The following is a 15,746-nucleotide window of genomic DNA, read 5'->3' on the forward strand; positions in this document are numbered from 1 at the left end:
TGAACTGTAACTCAGTAAAATCTTTGAAATTGTTACATGTTGCGTTTATATTTTTGTTCAGTGTATATTTACCCCCCCCCCCCCACCACCACTGACAGCACCCCCACCCAAAACTTCCAGCGCCATGGGCTACCTCATTGATCCTGCTTTGTAGTATACCCCTCTGTTCTCAACCTCTCTCCCTTTCCCAATCTCATGTTCTTTCTCCCTCTCACTTTCCCAATCTCATGTTCTCTCTCCCTCTCACTTTCCCAATCTCATGTTCTCTCTCCCTCTCACTTTCCCGTCTCCTGTTCTCTTTCTCTCCCTCTCTCTCTCTTCCTTTTCCTCTGTAGAAGTGTCTGGAAAGTACACCTCCCAGTTACAGCAGGAAGTGTTTTCACTGTCCCCATAGGGAGTCTGGTAGAGGGAGAGTGTGGCAGTGTAGTTTTGGAAGTGTGTGCTGTGCCGGTATCCCTGTAGGGTGTCTGAACATTTGAATTATGGAAAGGTTCTGTGTAGCGGTGATGTAAACACTGCTGTGTCTGACAGTTCTCTCTCAGACTATTCTATTGTATAAACATAGTGCAGTGTATTACTTGCATATCATTTGTAACTGTCAGTGCCCTTCTATTTCACTACTATTAGTCTATGAAAACCCCTTCAAACAGTCTTGCTAGTGTCTACTGCTATCTTGACAGTACCTTGCCTGAATACACGTTTTTTAAAACAAGTGACCCTGACGTCATGTGTCATGAAGAAATTAGCATAGTCTGATGTTTGATTGACTGATTTGAGTTTTAGTGATGCGGACTACCTGGTTAGACGTAGTACTTTTCCATGTTACTTAGATGTTATGTGTTGGAGGATCTTACCTGACATGTGGCTGTATTCTCCAGGTGAGGTCAGAGGTCATAGTGAGTGTGCACATACCTGACTGGCCCTTGTTGATAGCAGGTGATGCGATGGTAGAGTTGCTTCAGCAGTCCTGGTTGCGAAACTTAAATCCCGTGTAAACACAGTCCTATTATTGAGTTTCATCCGTCTCCCCCTATTTGTCAGGAAATGGACTCTGCAAAGTGTCAAAAGCGTTCCACAAGGATGCTTGCCAATGTTGACTCCAATGCTTCTTGATACACACATGAAACGGTTGAGCGTGGAAAAACTGGATTCACCTGGTCAGTGTCATGGAAAGAGCAAGTGTTCTTAATGTTTTGTCTACTCAGTGAAGGTTTGGATATTTACCAGGTTGAGCGTGTGTAAATTGGGAAATAACAACCCCACAATTACGCCCTTTCATAATGTCGTCAACCTGACATGGCAGAATTGGAGGAATTTTCCTTGCGTCCCCTTTTTCTGTCAGACAGATAAAACCTTAAATGTGTTTTTTTTAAACACCTTTTCCCCACCTCCTTTGGCTTTGGATTGTTAAACGGAAAATGGACGACCACATGAGAGAGAGAAAACAGATCCTCTTCCTGAAATTCTAGGTGAGATTATGATAATAGTAATCTACCTACGGTTATGATATGAGTTTTATTGTAGGTCCTCCCTAAAAACCAAACAATATTTCATAATAGGCTTGGTTGAGTATTGCACTGATGAAAGAAAAAATATATATCCCTTGACGCAAAAAAAAAAAACTGAATCGTTGCAGTTGTTTGCCTCCAGCACCAGCCAGACCTCATTTTTGTAGATCAAAATGGTTGTGAGGCGTAGAAATGAAGGGTCCTGTAAATGTAGCAGGACACACATGGTGTGAGATCCTTCTATAAAAGTACACACACCATTCTGTAATTGGATACATTGTCATTGGTCAAATTGATAGAGAATCTATGTTTAAAGGGTGTAGCTTTGACTCTTTCCTTTCCTACTTCTCTACATATTAGGGGATGCAGTACTGACACGGTACAGAAGTGGAGTTGGACACAGACATAGTAGACAGACCATGCCCAGAACAGTGTACAGCACAGGCCAATCCCTGATGAGGGAACCCTCACATTGGCCAATAGCAGCCGTTTCCTAATCAGGGACAGCAGAAAGACCTGCCCTCTTTTGAAACCTTCCGGCCAATTAGGTAGTCAGGCAGAGACACATTGGAGGATAACGCAAGGCCGGTAGGCACAGAGCTCGATTTATGATAATTCAATTGTTGTGAGAGAGATGAGGTCAGATAACAGTTTTGTGTTCCTACAACTCATACAACTCACAAAATCCTGTCATGCTATTTCTTGTTGAAATGTTTTTCATTATCATGGCCCCCGAGCACCATAGAATTTTGTTGTACAAATTTGATTGACAAATGAATTTTTTCCCGAAAGGTGATGAACTGTCACATCATCTTGGGCTACAAAGTAATATACATAGACACACCTTGATGTATATGTACCATGTTTACTGAGGACACCATAGTGAGTTGTCACTTGGGGATCAACTGTACTATGTGTAAAACAAGGAACAAACACCAGAGAGGAAAAGGAGAGATAGAGATGTGAAACGTGGGGTTGTGTGAAACATTACGACATCAGACAGCCACGGGAACACGACAACAACAACAACAACAACAACAACACACACAGAGACGAGTATTAGGAAAAATGGTTTAATATCGGAGACAGAAGCAAATAACTGCATCACACAAGAACATACGTTTACAAAAATAATTCTGACTGCTTCAGCTACACAGTTAGTTCACAGGGGACAGAGAAACCAGAGAAATCTAAACAGTTAAAAGCAAAAACCTCTAATTAGTTGATCTTTTTATTAAACTAATACATTAATCCACTGAAGGTGACTAAATATTTATATTCCTAATTGTCTTATCATGTAGACGTCACAATACAGAAGTTAAATGAAACTTACCGTTTTTTTTTGTATAGACAAATGGCTATAACCATTTATAAGCCAAAAAGAAACCAACACTCACCTAACCCCTCTTTGCGAAAATAACAACACTGAAGTAAGGAAAATTAAGAAGTTAATTCATTAAAGAAACCAAGCCAAAGTTCTTCTAGAAAATCGTATATTAAAAGACAACGTTCTTGATGCCAGCTATAAATCATACTCGGGAACCAGTCAACAAAGGTCAGGCCACATCATGAGGCCAGACAGGTTTGTTTTTCTAATAGTTTTTTTTGTTTCCTTTAATCTCCAGTATAAAAAGTTTCACTGGTACAAAATGCATAAGTACAATCATTTGTAGAAATAGGAAAGCCTGCCTTTTTTTTGTACTTTTTCAATCCCATCCAATGACAGATTTCGAAGTGTTGTCAAACAAACATACAATACGCTTACAGAATCTACTGAAATGCATTGACTTTGGCTTCTCTCAAGACAATACTTAAAACTATTGAAATCCTTTAGAATCAAACAAAATGATATTAATCTACAGACAACAAGCTCTTTACGGCACAGAAAGAGAGAGAAAACAAACATTACCCCCCAAAACTAGACATAATAAGCCAAAATGCAAAGAAACTACAAGTTGTTTTTTTCCTTTAAAATGTAATTGTTTGATAAATAGCACTTTAGATAATTAAGAAAGAAAGAGAACAGAGAACGGAACAGTGACAAGATTGAAAGATTACAACAAGCATCGGTGATGACAGCCCCTGAGATGTGAGGCACTCAACAGACACTCCTGTCTAAAGGTCTGTCTGCAGAGGACACTCTTGTGCTTTTTCAGAAACATCTAACAGACTGCAGCTTCAATCAGACTACACTGTGCCAACCCGCGCTGTGTGTGTATGTGTGAGTGAGAGATTTGGGAATTGGGGGATGCTTAAGTTTTGTAAAAACACACACCATACATTACCATCTCCCAAAGTATAAGTAGTTGGCTAAGGGATGAATCTGAAAACAAACAGAAAAACCAAAGCCTCTACGCCTGCAACCCATTATGCTGCACCGTGAGTTGATGTAACTCTGTTGTCTGTTTATGTTACCTAATGTATTTAGAGTGCAAAGATGTTCCTCACAGAGAGGATTCCTGAAGGGTCTGAGGCCTAATAGGGCAGCTGTCTTATAAGGAGACTACGATCAGCGCACGTTAATGACAAAATGATCTATTAACACTGATATATGTGTCGTATGACATATTGGCAATCCTGATTACTTTTGTGCAGGTAGTTAGAGCTGTTTTTATGGCATTGGGCGGCAGGGTAGTGGTTAGAGCGTTGGGCTAGTAACCAAAAGGTTGCAAGTTTGAATCCCCAAGCTGACAAGGTACAAATCTGTCGTTCTGCCCCTGAACAAGGCAGTTAACCCACTGTTCCTAGGCCGTCATTGAAAATAAGAATTTGTTCTTAACTGACTTGCCTAATTAAATAAAGGTCAAATAAATAAAAATGACTCATTACTGCTTTAGGAAATGTCAATTTGATATGCTATGGACTCAACTGAAGTTTGGCATTGGTAAGGGCTCTGCCTCTTGGCTGAGACTGTTGTTTTGCTGTCTCGTTTTATTTCCCCTGTCTGCACTTTACGAACCCTCCTCCATTTGGCTCGGTATTTCAAATAAACCTTGTTATTCTGTAAAAAGACGATGAAACGGATAACAATAAACATATTTATTTTCCCTTGGTTGTCAGTTTGAGAGCCACACTAAATAAGAAGGTGGCCATTTTGCCTCTCTACTCTGCGTTGTGGGACAAAATGGTGACGCGCTTACCCAGCGTTGGAGAAGCTGGAGGTACAGTACAATACAGTACACTTAGACTTGGCAAACACCAACTACTTACATACAGATTTTAGATCCTATTAGACGAGTCTTTCGATACAACACTCCCTGGTTAAGGCGACTGGTGAGTTTTTGTATAAAATAGTGCTGCGTTTTGCAGACCGTAAACTAGGTTTCCAGGGAAGGGAATCGGGGCAGTTTTACAGAATACTGAGACTGACGGACAGACAGCATTGTGTCATGTAAACGGATTGACTATGAGAATCATGACGTAATACTTTGGCATCTCAACACTGTTTTGGCCAGTTACACTACATTACACAACATTTACAACAGGGCAAACATATTTTTGTAATAATGGTGTGATTACCAATACTGGTACATGTCCATATGAAACTGTCAATGGAAGAAACAACAAAACCAAACAGCTGAAAATCATTCTGTATTATCAACGTTGTTTTGTCTGCGTCTGGGGAGGGTTTGAGGCTTGTGTGGGAAAGTCTTGCCCTCCACTTACCTTATGAAAGCAACGCATTCATGGTGTTTGAGGCGACACATACATGACCAGCAAATAACGATGCCCCTTCCCAGTCTGTAGCAACTTCAACTAAACACTTGTCCTTGATTTAGGTTATAATGAGAGAGACGAAGCTTAAAATAAGGCTTGACATTTGTCAAAGTGAAAGGATGAAACGAGAGTGTTTGGAGAGAATGTGTGTGTGTGTGTTCATGTAAGGGCTTGTGATAAGACTTTGCAGAATTCTCTGTATAATGGCTCATGTGAGAACTGTGTGTGTGAGTGACGTAAGTGAGAGAGAGCGTGTGAACAGCAATGTAAAGACTGGTGGGCAGGAACATGGAAACTGGACTGTAGAGGCTCTCACACTCAGGGGCTCTCATACACAACAACAAAGTAAAGTCAACTGTGAGGTCTGTGTGTGTGTGTGTATGTGTGTGTGTATGTGTGTGTGTGTGTGTGTGTCTGTGTGTGTGTACACGTGCGAGTGTGTTAGTGTGTGTGTATATATATATGACACATGGGCACTTTTTACATCTTTACAAAGAAAAGCAAAACATGAACAGTTTCAGGCAACAAGACCACAGAATAGCAAGTTAACAAACTCTTTTTTTAAATCTATATTTTTACATATGAGGGATCCATACAAAACACTTAATAAAATACCCATGTTATCAAATCATTTCACAAGAAATACACTGACGCGCTATAGACAGGATGTACCTTCAGGTTTTGGCACTAAACTCCACCGATCTTGTCTTTTTTTCTTTATAGAAAATAAAATTACATTATAATGAACAACAAAACACATCTAGATATTGTTTCCCACGATAGAAATAAAATTATATTAACATTGATGCTTCACAAGCCGACATGTTATATATATATATATTTATATATTCATATATATATTTTTTAGGAATTTTATATAGCTAATTACCCAACAAGAAATTTTGCAAATCGGGACTGCTTAAAAAAAAGAAGACAAAACAATTATAATAGTATTCATATGAAAGGCTTTGTCTATTGTTCAAGTAAACAGATTTTTTTTTATAGTCTTCTCTTTTAAAACATGAGACACTTAAGACCGTTAGACTTGTAATGAAACCAAAACTAAACTCACAAGAAGCACCAACGTTAACGCGGGTTACAGGCATTTTCCTCTTTTTTTCTCACTCTATAATTTAAACAGTAGAAAATATAGGTCATTTGTTTATCATGTGCATTTAAACCACGGATTGTCTATCTGTGAGTCAGTTCAGCAAAAGGTGACACGTAGGTAGCATTTCTCCCCCCAAACAGGGCAAGTCTTTTTTTGTTGACATTTTAGTAATACCTTAAACTACTCTAGAAAAAAGTGGTTCTATATATACTTTAATGAGAAACAGAGCCACTTAAAATGGCCTTATCAAAAAACTTTACACTGCCTGAAAAATGTAAAAACAATTACAGAGCTCTGAGAGAGTCTAATATTGATCAGACAGTTTTTATTCAGAACTGTTTGGAAGTAGTCTATTTTTCATGGACACCGACAGTGTCTGCTTCTGGCCTCATATTGCTAGTGGAGCCAGAAACAAGACAGCATGCCAATCCCTGTGCTGAACTTTCAAGTTTACTTTAACTGAAAAAAGGAGCAAAAAATGAAACCCAACATAAAAGAAGGAAACTAAACTTAACTAAATAAATCTAATGGAAATCATTTTGCCACGGGGTTGTTCTGTTATTAAAAAGAAACGTTTAGTTTTTGTCTGTAAGAGTTCAGTCTGTTTGTATGAATGATGCTATACTTCTTCACATTGATTCGCTCCCCCCCCCTCCCTCCTCCCTCCCGCCCTCCTTCATCCACAATGTACCCCATCCACCCCACCTCCCCAAAATAGAACATGAGGTCACATGCAAAAAAAAAGTCCAAAAAAGGTCAAGCTAAGTTCAAAAGGTCAGTAGGCGGAGACCAGGTTATGATCAGGTGAGCTCAGAAAAGACATCAGAAAACAATGACGGGACGATGAGACTTTTTGTATTATTTTGGTTTTTGGACGCCAGGCCACAGAGACATGCTAGGCAAACGATGAGCTAACAGGCATGGAGATGGGTTCTATAGGAAGAAAACAGGGGAGAGGAGAGAGTTACACACAGGACAGAGAGCCAGGGCACCACATTACTACAGCATTAAAATCAGGGGAACAACAACAAACAACAAACAACAATGCCAACCACCAGGCCATAATGGCAACATACAATTGGCCATTTTTTTATCTATCATTATTTCATTTTTTTTGTACAAAAATGATTTACAATTTGGATTAATACTAACAGACACTATACTAACGCACACACATTTACAGTACAAACACACTATCACACACTCATACACAGAGCACCCAAAGTTATATCCATCAGTACCACATGCTTCTAGAGAGCAAGGAGGATGGATTGTCATTTGGGAGAAACTGTTTAAAAGTTTTTGTACAGTACAAACGAACGAAACATACACGTGAACAAAAGAACGAAACGCAAGGAAAGGTTGAAATTTGACAGGTGAGAGAGAGAGAGAGAGAGAGAGATAGAGAGGTGTGTGACAGTGAAGGGAGATGAGTGACAGTGAAGGGAGCACAGACAGAGAGAGGTGTGTGACAGTGAAGGGAGGTGAGTGACAGTGAAGGGAGCACAGACAGAGAGAGTTGTGTGACAGTGAAGGGAGGTGAGTGACAGTGAAGGGAGCACAGACAGAGAGAGGTGTGTGACAGTGAAGGGAGCACAGACAGAGAGAGGTGTGTGACAGTGAAGGGAGGTGAGTGACAGTGAAGGGAGCACAGACAGAGAGAGGTGTGTGACAGTGAAGGGAGGTGAGTGACAGTGAAGGGAGCACAGACAGAGAGAGGTGTGTGACAGTGAAGGGAGCACAGACAGAGAGAGGTGTGTGACAGTGAAGGGAGCACAGACAGAGAGAGGTGTGTGACAGTGAAGGGGGCATAGACAGAGAGAGGTGTATGACAGTGAAGGGAGCACAGACAGAGAGAGGTGTGTGACAGTGAAGGGGGCATAGACAGAGAGAGGTGTGTGACAGTGAAGGGGGCATAGACAGAGAGAGGTGTGTGACAGTGAAGGGGGCATAGACAGAGAGAGGTGTGTGACAGTGAAGGGGGCATAGACAGAGAGAGGTGTGTGACAGTGAAGGGAGGTGAGTGACAGTGAAGGGAGCACAGACAGAGAGAGGTGTGTGACAGTGAAGGGAGGTGAGTGACAGTGAAGGGAGCACAGACAGAGAGAGGTGTGTGACAGTGAAGGGAGGTGAGTGACAGTGAAGGGAGCTCAGACAGAGAGAGGTGTGTGACAGTGAAGGGAGCACAGACAGAGAGAGGTGTGTGACAGTGAAGGGAGGTGTGTGACAGTGAAGGGAGCACAGACAGAGAGAGGTGTGTGACAGTGAAGGGAGCACAGACAGAGAGAGGTGTGTGACAGTGAAGGGAGGTGAGTGACAGTGAAGGGAGCACAGACAGAGAGAGGTGTGTGACAGTGAAGGGAGCACAGACAGAGAGAGGTGTGTGACAGTGAAGGGAGCACAGACAGAGAGAGGTGTGTGACAGTGAAGGGAGCACAGACAGAGAGAGGTGTGTGACAGTGAAGGGAGCACAGACAGAGAGAGGTGTGTGACAGTGAAGGGAGGTGAGTGACAGTGAAGGGAGCACAGACAGAGAGAGGTGTGTGACAGTGAAGGGAGGTGAGTGACAGTGAAGGGAGCTCAGACAGAGAGAGGTGTGTGACAGTGAAGGGAGCACAGACAGAGAGAGGTGTGTGACAGTGAAGGGAGCACAGACAGAGAGAGGTGTGTGACAGTGAAGGGAGCACAGACAGAGAGAGGTGTGTGACAGTGAAGGGAGCACAGACAGAGAGAGGTGTGTGACAGTGAAGGGAGGTGAGTGACAGTGAAGGGAGCTCAGACAGAGAGAGGTGTGTGACAGTGAAGGGAGCACAGACAGAGAGAGGTGTGTGACAGTGAAGGGAGCACAGACAGAGAGAGGTGTGTGACAGTGAAGGGAGCACAGACAGAGAGAGGTGTGTGACAGTGAAGGGAGCACAGACAGAGAGAGGTGTGTGACAGTGAAGGGAGGTGTGTGACAGTGAAGGGAGCACAGACAGAGAGAGGTGTGTGACAGTGAAGGGAGCACAGACAGAGAGAGGTGTGTGACAGTGAAGGGAGCACAGACAGAGAGAGGTGTGTGACAGTGAAGGGAGCACAGACAGAGAGAGGTGTGTGACAGTGAAGGGAGCACAGACAGAGAGAGGTGTGTGACAGTGAAGGGAGCACAGACAGAGAGAGGTGTGTGACAGTGAAGGGAGCACAGACAGAGAGAGGTGTGTGACAGTGAAGGGAGCAGAGGCAGAGCGAGGTGTGAACCTGGCTCTGTTCTAGAGAATTCTACAGTTCCGAATTTCAGAAGACTACTCAAGAAGGTTCTATTCTAACGGATACTGTTCTTTGTAGGAGTCCATTAACTTAACGATAGGCAATAAATAAAATCATTTTTTTTCTGAGGCAGTAAAAATTTAGTATAAAAATAGAACTGCTTTTTTTACAAATAAAATGTACAGGCCTGTGGCTTTCGCTACTTTGAATTTCTTTTTTTATCTCTCAAGAAACATCAAGTATTTTCAGTTAACTTCCTACCCATACATTTTTTTATCTTATAGCCTTCATCAGATTCTGGATGTTACTTTGAAAATGTTCTACACAATATCCCTTTCAACAAAGACCAATGTGATCTGACCCAGAAAATCATAGTTTGCTAACATTGTTTTAGTGTGAAATAAACATTCTCCACATTAAGAAATGAAAATGACTGGAGTCCTGATAATAATGAAATAGAGGAGTATATGGGATGCTGTCGTTGACTGACTAACAGGTGAGAGGCCACTAAGTTTCGTTTTTGAACCCTTTGTTCCATGGTGTCTGTCAGCAGGCATCAGGGGTCAGAGAAGCAGCGGTGGTTGGCCCGGAAACCAACACCAAGAGGTCAAGGGTCATGTGCATATCGGTGCGTGGTGTGTCAGAAATGAACCCTTTATCTCAGCATTTTATCAGGCCTCATGTTCACAAAGAGAAAAAACAAAATCATATAGGTTCTGGTGTTTTTTCTTACTCTGTTTTTCGAGTAACGAAATTCTTCTCATAACAGTATATAAATAATCACGTAGAAAATTAAATATGTTTTACAACTGAAAAAGCTACCGATGATAGCTACTTTTTTAAAAAGTGGTACAAAATAAAGGTGGTAATGGAAGCATTCATGTGAAAGATAATACAACAAAAAATCATAATAGTAATAATAAATAATACTGCTGAACACAAAAGCTAAAAAATTTATGTAAAAAACTCAAGGAGAAAGTAGTGTCTCCCTCTGGTGGTCAAATGTTGTCTCCCCCCTCCCTCCACTTCCCTCCCCCAGTCCCTGTGTAGAGGTCGTGACTCGTATGGGGACTTACCCTAGCAGTGGTAACATGGGAGCAGATAGGCCCTAGTGCTAAGATCAGTATGGTTTGCTGTCATTCTTGGAGCGCTTGAGCTGCACCTTCAGCCTCTTCATGCCGATCTGGAAGCCATTCATGGCCTGGATGGCTGCCTGCGCCGACACGGGATTGTCATAGCTGACGAAGCCTGGGAGGCAGAGAAGGAAATGGACCGGGTACAAGGGAAGATAGAGGGAGAGCGAGTTAGAGAGAGAGAGAGGGTGCACTAACAGGAATACAGCATGTCATTCATACACAGGTGTTGTGTGTTTTCAGTGTGTTTCTGCTGGCGGACGTACCGAAGCACTTGCTCAGGTTTGTCTGTTTGTCAATGAAGACTTTGGCAGAGACCACGTTTCCAAAAGGCATGAACATCTGCAGGATGTCCTGGTCCCCAAACTCCTGGGGCAGGTGGTAGATGAACAGGTTGGCACCTTCAGGCCCTAACAGGAGAGAGACATGGGACAGTAGCGGGTAAGGGTTAAACCCAGAGACATACAGAGTGAAGAGATTATAGAGAGTTAATGCATACGTCTTTAACCCACTATGCTCTCCCCTCTACCCTCAGTGCCCAACCTGTTTCTGGCTATCCGTGGTTAGTATCGTTGTTGCATTAGTAATCTCACTAGAAAGCTTCTTGTGCCAGTTCGACTATTGCAGTCGGGTCTGGCTGTACTGGGAGTGCATACCTCTCTCCCAACACTCCACCGCTTGATTCCTTCACTTCCCCCTCAACTCTCCAGAACCCCCTCTACCCTCCTGTCTCTTCCCTCCCCCTGACCCTTCCCTCCGCCCCCTGGCTCCACCCCACGCCCACTGACCCTCTTTCTGGCTGCCGGCGGCACCTTGCTGCTGCAGCAGGGACTGGCTGTAGAGGGTGGGCAGGGCTGCGGCTGCATACTGCTGGATCCCTGAGTAGGCCTGTGTGAGCGCGTCCATGGTGCCCGCCGTGCCGTTGGTCAGCCCCGCGCCGCCCAGGCCTCCGTTCAGGGCCGCCATACCTGAGAGCATTTGTGCAACTTTACATAAAACCCAACAGTACAAAAAGAAGAGTGCACTTACTCATTAGAGCTCCACTGCAGGTTGTGTTTAATCACACACACACTTATTATACATACAGTACGCACTCATTCACTCAACACACACACACACACGATCACTCAACACACACACACACACACTCATTATACATACAGTACACACTCATTCACTCAACACACACACACACACACACAATCACTCAACACACACACACACGATCACTCAACACACACACACTCATTATACATACAGTACACACTCATTCACTCAACACACACGATCACTCAACACACACACACATGATCACTCAACACACACACACACACACACACACACACACACACACACACACACACACACACACACATACACACTCACTCAATATACATACACACTCTACATACACACTCACTCACTTACTTTACACTACCGTTCAAACGTTTGGGGTCACTTAGAAATGTCCTTGTTTTTGAAAGAAAAGCTAAATGTTTTGTCCATTAAAATAACATCAAATTGATCAGAAATACAGTGTAGACATCATTAATGTTGTAAATGACTATTGTAGCTGGAAACGGCAGATTTTTTATGGAATATCCACATACAGTGGGGAGAACAAGTATTTGATACACTGCCGATTTTGCAGGTTTTCCTACTTACAAAGCATGTAGAGGTCTGTCATTTCTATCATAGGTACACTTCAACTGTGAGAGAAGGAATAAAAAAAAATAAAAAAAGAGAGATGGAATCTAACACAAAAATCCAGAAAATCACATTGTATGATTTTTAAGTAATTAATTTGCATTTTACTGCATGACATAAGTATTGCAAGTGTTATTTAATGAAGCTGCCAGTTGAGGATTTGAGGCGTCTGGTTCTCAAACTAGACACTCTAATGTACTTGTCCTCTTGCTCAGTTGTGCACCGGGGCCTCCCACTCCTCCTATTCTGGTTAGAGCCAGTTTACGAGATCTACAATTTCTTGGCAATTTCTCACATGGAATAGCCTTAATTTCTCAGAACAAGAATAGATTACGAGTTTCAGAAGAAAGTCCTTTGTTTCTGGCCATTTTGAGCCTGAAATCAAACCCACAAATGCTGATGTTCCAGATACTCAACTAGTCTAAAGGCCAGTTTTATTGCTTCTTTAATCAGGACAACAGTTTTCAGCTGTGCTAACATAATTGCAAAAGGGTTTTCTAATGATCAATTTATCCTTAAACTTAGATTAGCTAAAACAAAGTGCCATTGGAACACAGGAGTTATGGTTGCTGATAATGGGCCTCTGTACGCCTATGTAGATATTCCATAAGAAATCAGTCGTTTCCAGCAACAATAGTCATTTACAACATTAACAATGTCTACACTGTATTTCTGACCAATTTGAGGTTATTTGAATTTCTTTCAAAAACAAGGGCATTTCTAAGTGACCCCAAACTTTTGAACAGTAGTGTACATGCATACATACACACTCATTCACTCCACATACATACACACTCATTCACTCCACATACATACACACTCATTCACTCCACATACATACACACTCATTCACTCCACATACATACACACTCATTCACTCCACATACATACACACTCATTCACTCCACATACATACACACTCATTCACTCCACATACATACACACTCATTCACTCCACATACATACACACTCATTCACTCCACATACATACACACTCATTCACTCCACATACATACACACTCATTCACTCCACATACATACACACTCATTCACTCCACATACATACACACTCATTCACTCCACATACATACACACTCATTCACTCCACATACATACACACTCATTCACTCCACATACATACACACTCATTCACTCCACATACATACACACTCATTCACTCCACATACATACACACTCATTCACTCCACATACAATACATACACACTCATTCACTCCACATACATACACACTCATTCACTCCACATACATACACACTCATTCACTCCACATACATACACACTCATTCACTCCACATACATACACACTCATTCACTCCACATACATACACACTCATTCACTCCACATACATACACACTCATTCACTCCACATACATACACACTCATTCACTCCACATACATACACACTCAATGTAAAACACATTTCAAAACGTTTGTACAGGACATGTAACTATATGCACAAAATATTTATTTCATCTGTCACACACACTCACACACACTCACACACATGCATAATACACTTGTCGTACACGTAATATACATTAAAACACATAACACAGAGGTGAATGGAGAGCCTGGCCTGACCCATGCAAACTGGAACACCACAGCAGAAACAAGCAGCCAGTCACTGAAATATCACCATGAGAACATCCCCCCCCCCCATCCCCCCCCCACACACACACACACTGCACGACACGCACAAGACACTCAAGGCCTAATGTATGAGTTTAACATCCACACTTCAGAACCCGCTAGTGTACTCAAGATCCAATATCTCAATCTCCTCAATGGCGTCGCTCAATCTATCGCTCTCTGACGTTTTCACCACCCACACAGAGGAGAAATCACCTCACTACTGTTAGACCAATCAGACCCCAGACCAACAGTGCCAAACACCAATCAAACAGCACGTCCCTGGCATGCCCCCGTCCTTATTTGGCCATTTAGAAGGTAACGCCGAGCAGCAAGGTAAAGAAGGACAGCTACACTTGTTAGTGTGGCTTCACTGCCTAGCAGGGCAACAGTCTGAGGGGATCGATATTCCCAAATGACCCGCCGCCCGCCACCATCTGACAGAGAAGTAAACGATGACCACGGCGCTGGAAATTATAGGTCACTCATTTATTCAGGAATAATTGCACCGTTGACCTTTACGATTCAATTAAAGCCTAGATGTGCTTCAATGAAAGAAGGAGGGGAAAGGGGAGGGGAAGATTAATGTGAAACTGGCATTCTCATCGTGTTTGAGCGGAGGTGGGATTTATAAAGTGGATATGGCAACTGTAGAAGAAGCAGGAAAAGGTCAGGGGAGAATATGTGGAGAATGGGCTGGTTTTACAGGATCTCTGCTGTCATAACAACCCTGATTAAGGCGACACACTTTGACGTTCCCCCAGAGGTGTAGCAGGACATGACAGGACAGACACTCAGTGTGGCCAGAGAAACTCACTGCTATGGCCTGCTACGACTCATCTCATAAATGTAGACTTATATACCAGATTAAGGCCACTTCCGTATTCTTTGTTATTTTCAGAACATTTTCTTCTCCACCTCTACTAAAAGGTTTTCCTTTTTCTGTTGTTGAACAAATGAACCTCTACTTATACACGTGCAGATTCACTAGTGACATGTACACGACCCCCGCGCAGACAACATAAACAGCAGCACTCTTACAACAGGCACCACCCCGTGTGACACAACCAGGAAGCGGATGGGTTCATGAATAAATGGATGGATGTATTGGTAGCCGTGGTCTTTGTGAGGGTGTGGTGGGTGCAGCCTGGAGCATAAAGCCAGGCTGAACAGGTGATTTCTCAGGGAGCGGACACAGAGGGACGCCACATGGCAACCACGGGCATAGTTTGAGGGTCACAGCGACAGATGTTTGGATCTGGGACTTGGGTGGAATTTGATAGTGTTTAGAGTACCGTCTTTAGATCATTACCAGTATTATTATTCATGTTTGTAACACAGACTGGAGGTGGTTTCTAGATATGACATTCCTCTGCAACAGCAGCGTATCCCTGTGTCTGAGTGATGGCGATGGCGGTGGTGGTGAGATGAGTGGTGAGCGGCCGATGGTCGGTGAATACTCACTGTTGACGCTACCTGCTAGTGCATTAATGTTGTTCAGACCCATGGTGGCGCCAGCCAGGCCCTGCAGAGTGCCCAGAGAGGTCAGAGAGTTCATGCCCGAGGAGTTGGCTGTGGTGCCCGCTGTCGGGAAGAGAGGATACCAGGGGGAGGAGGAGGAGAGGAAGGAGTGAGCAAGAGAGGGAGGGAGAGAAAGAGGAAGGAAGAGCAAGA

General features: G+C 42.8%; 1 protein-coding gene across 20 annotated transcripts in view; it reads right to left on the reverse strand.

Moving 5' to 3' along the window:
* Positions 1-2,565: 2,565 nt before the first annotated feature.
* LOC109896717 (CUGBP Elav-like family member 2) overlaps positions 2,566-15,746 on the reverse strand; it is a 137,546-nt gene continuing 124,365 nt past the window's right edge. For 6 of the 20 annotated variants that reach the window (XM_031831731.1, XM_031831726.1, XM_031831732.1 and 3 more), the window contains 5 exons: positions 15,537-15,644; positions 11,504-11,701; positions 10,982-11,125; positions 10,659-10,830; positions 2,566-7,269 (listed from right to left, as the gene is read on the reverse strand). In XM_031831731.1, the coding sequence (XP_031687591.1) occupies positions 10,703-10,830; positions 10,982-11,125; positions 11,504-11,701; positions 15,537-15,644 (578 nt within the window). In that variant the 3' untranslated portion in view covers positions 2,566-7,269; positions 10,659-10,702. Of the gene's footprint in view, positions 7,270-10,658; positions 10,831-10,981; positions 11,126-11,503; positions 11,702-15,536; positions 15,657-15,746 lie in introns of all 20 variants that reach the window. The other 14 variants (XM_031831727.1, XM_031831745.1, XM_031831730.1 and 11 more) reach the window with 8 other exon arrangements.

This window comes from Oncorhynchus kisutch, linkage group LG9 (genome assembly GCF_002021735.2).
Source record: "Oncorhynchus kisutch isolate 150728-3 linkage group LG9, Okis_V2, whole genome shotgun sequence".
Classification (NCBI taxonomy): domain Eukaryota; kingdom Metazoa; phylum Chordata; class Actinopteri; order Salmoniformes; family Salmonidae; genus Oncorhynchus; species Oncorhynchus kisutch.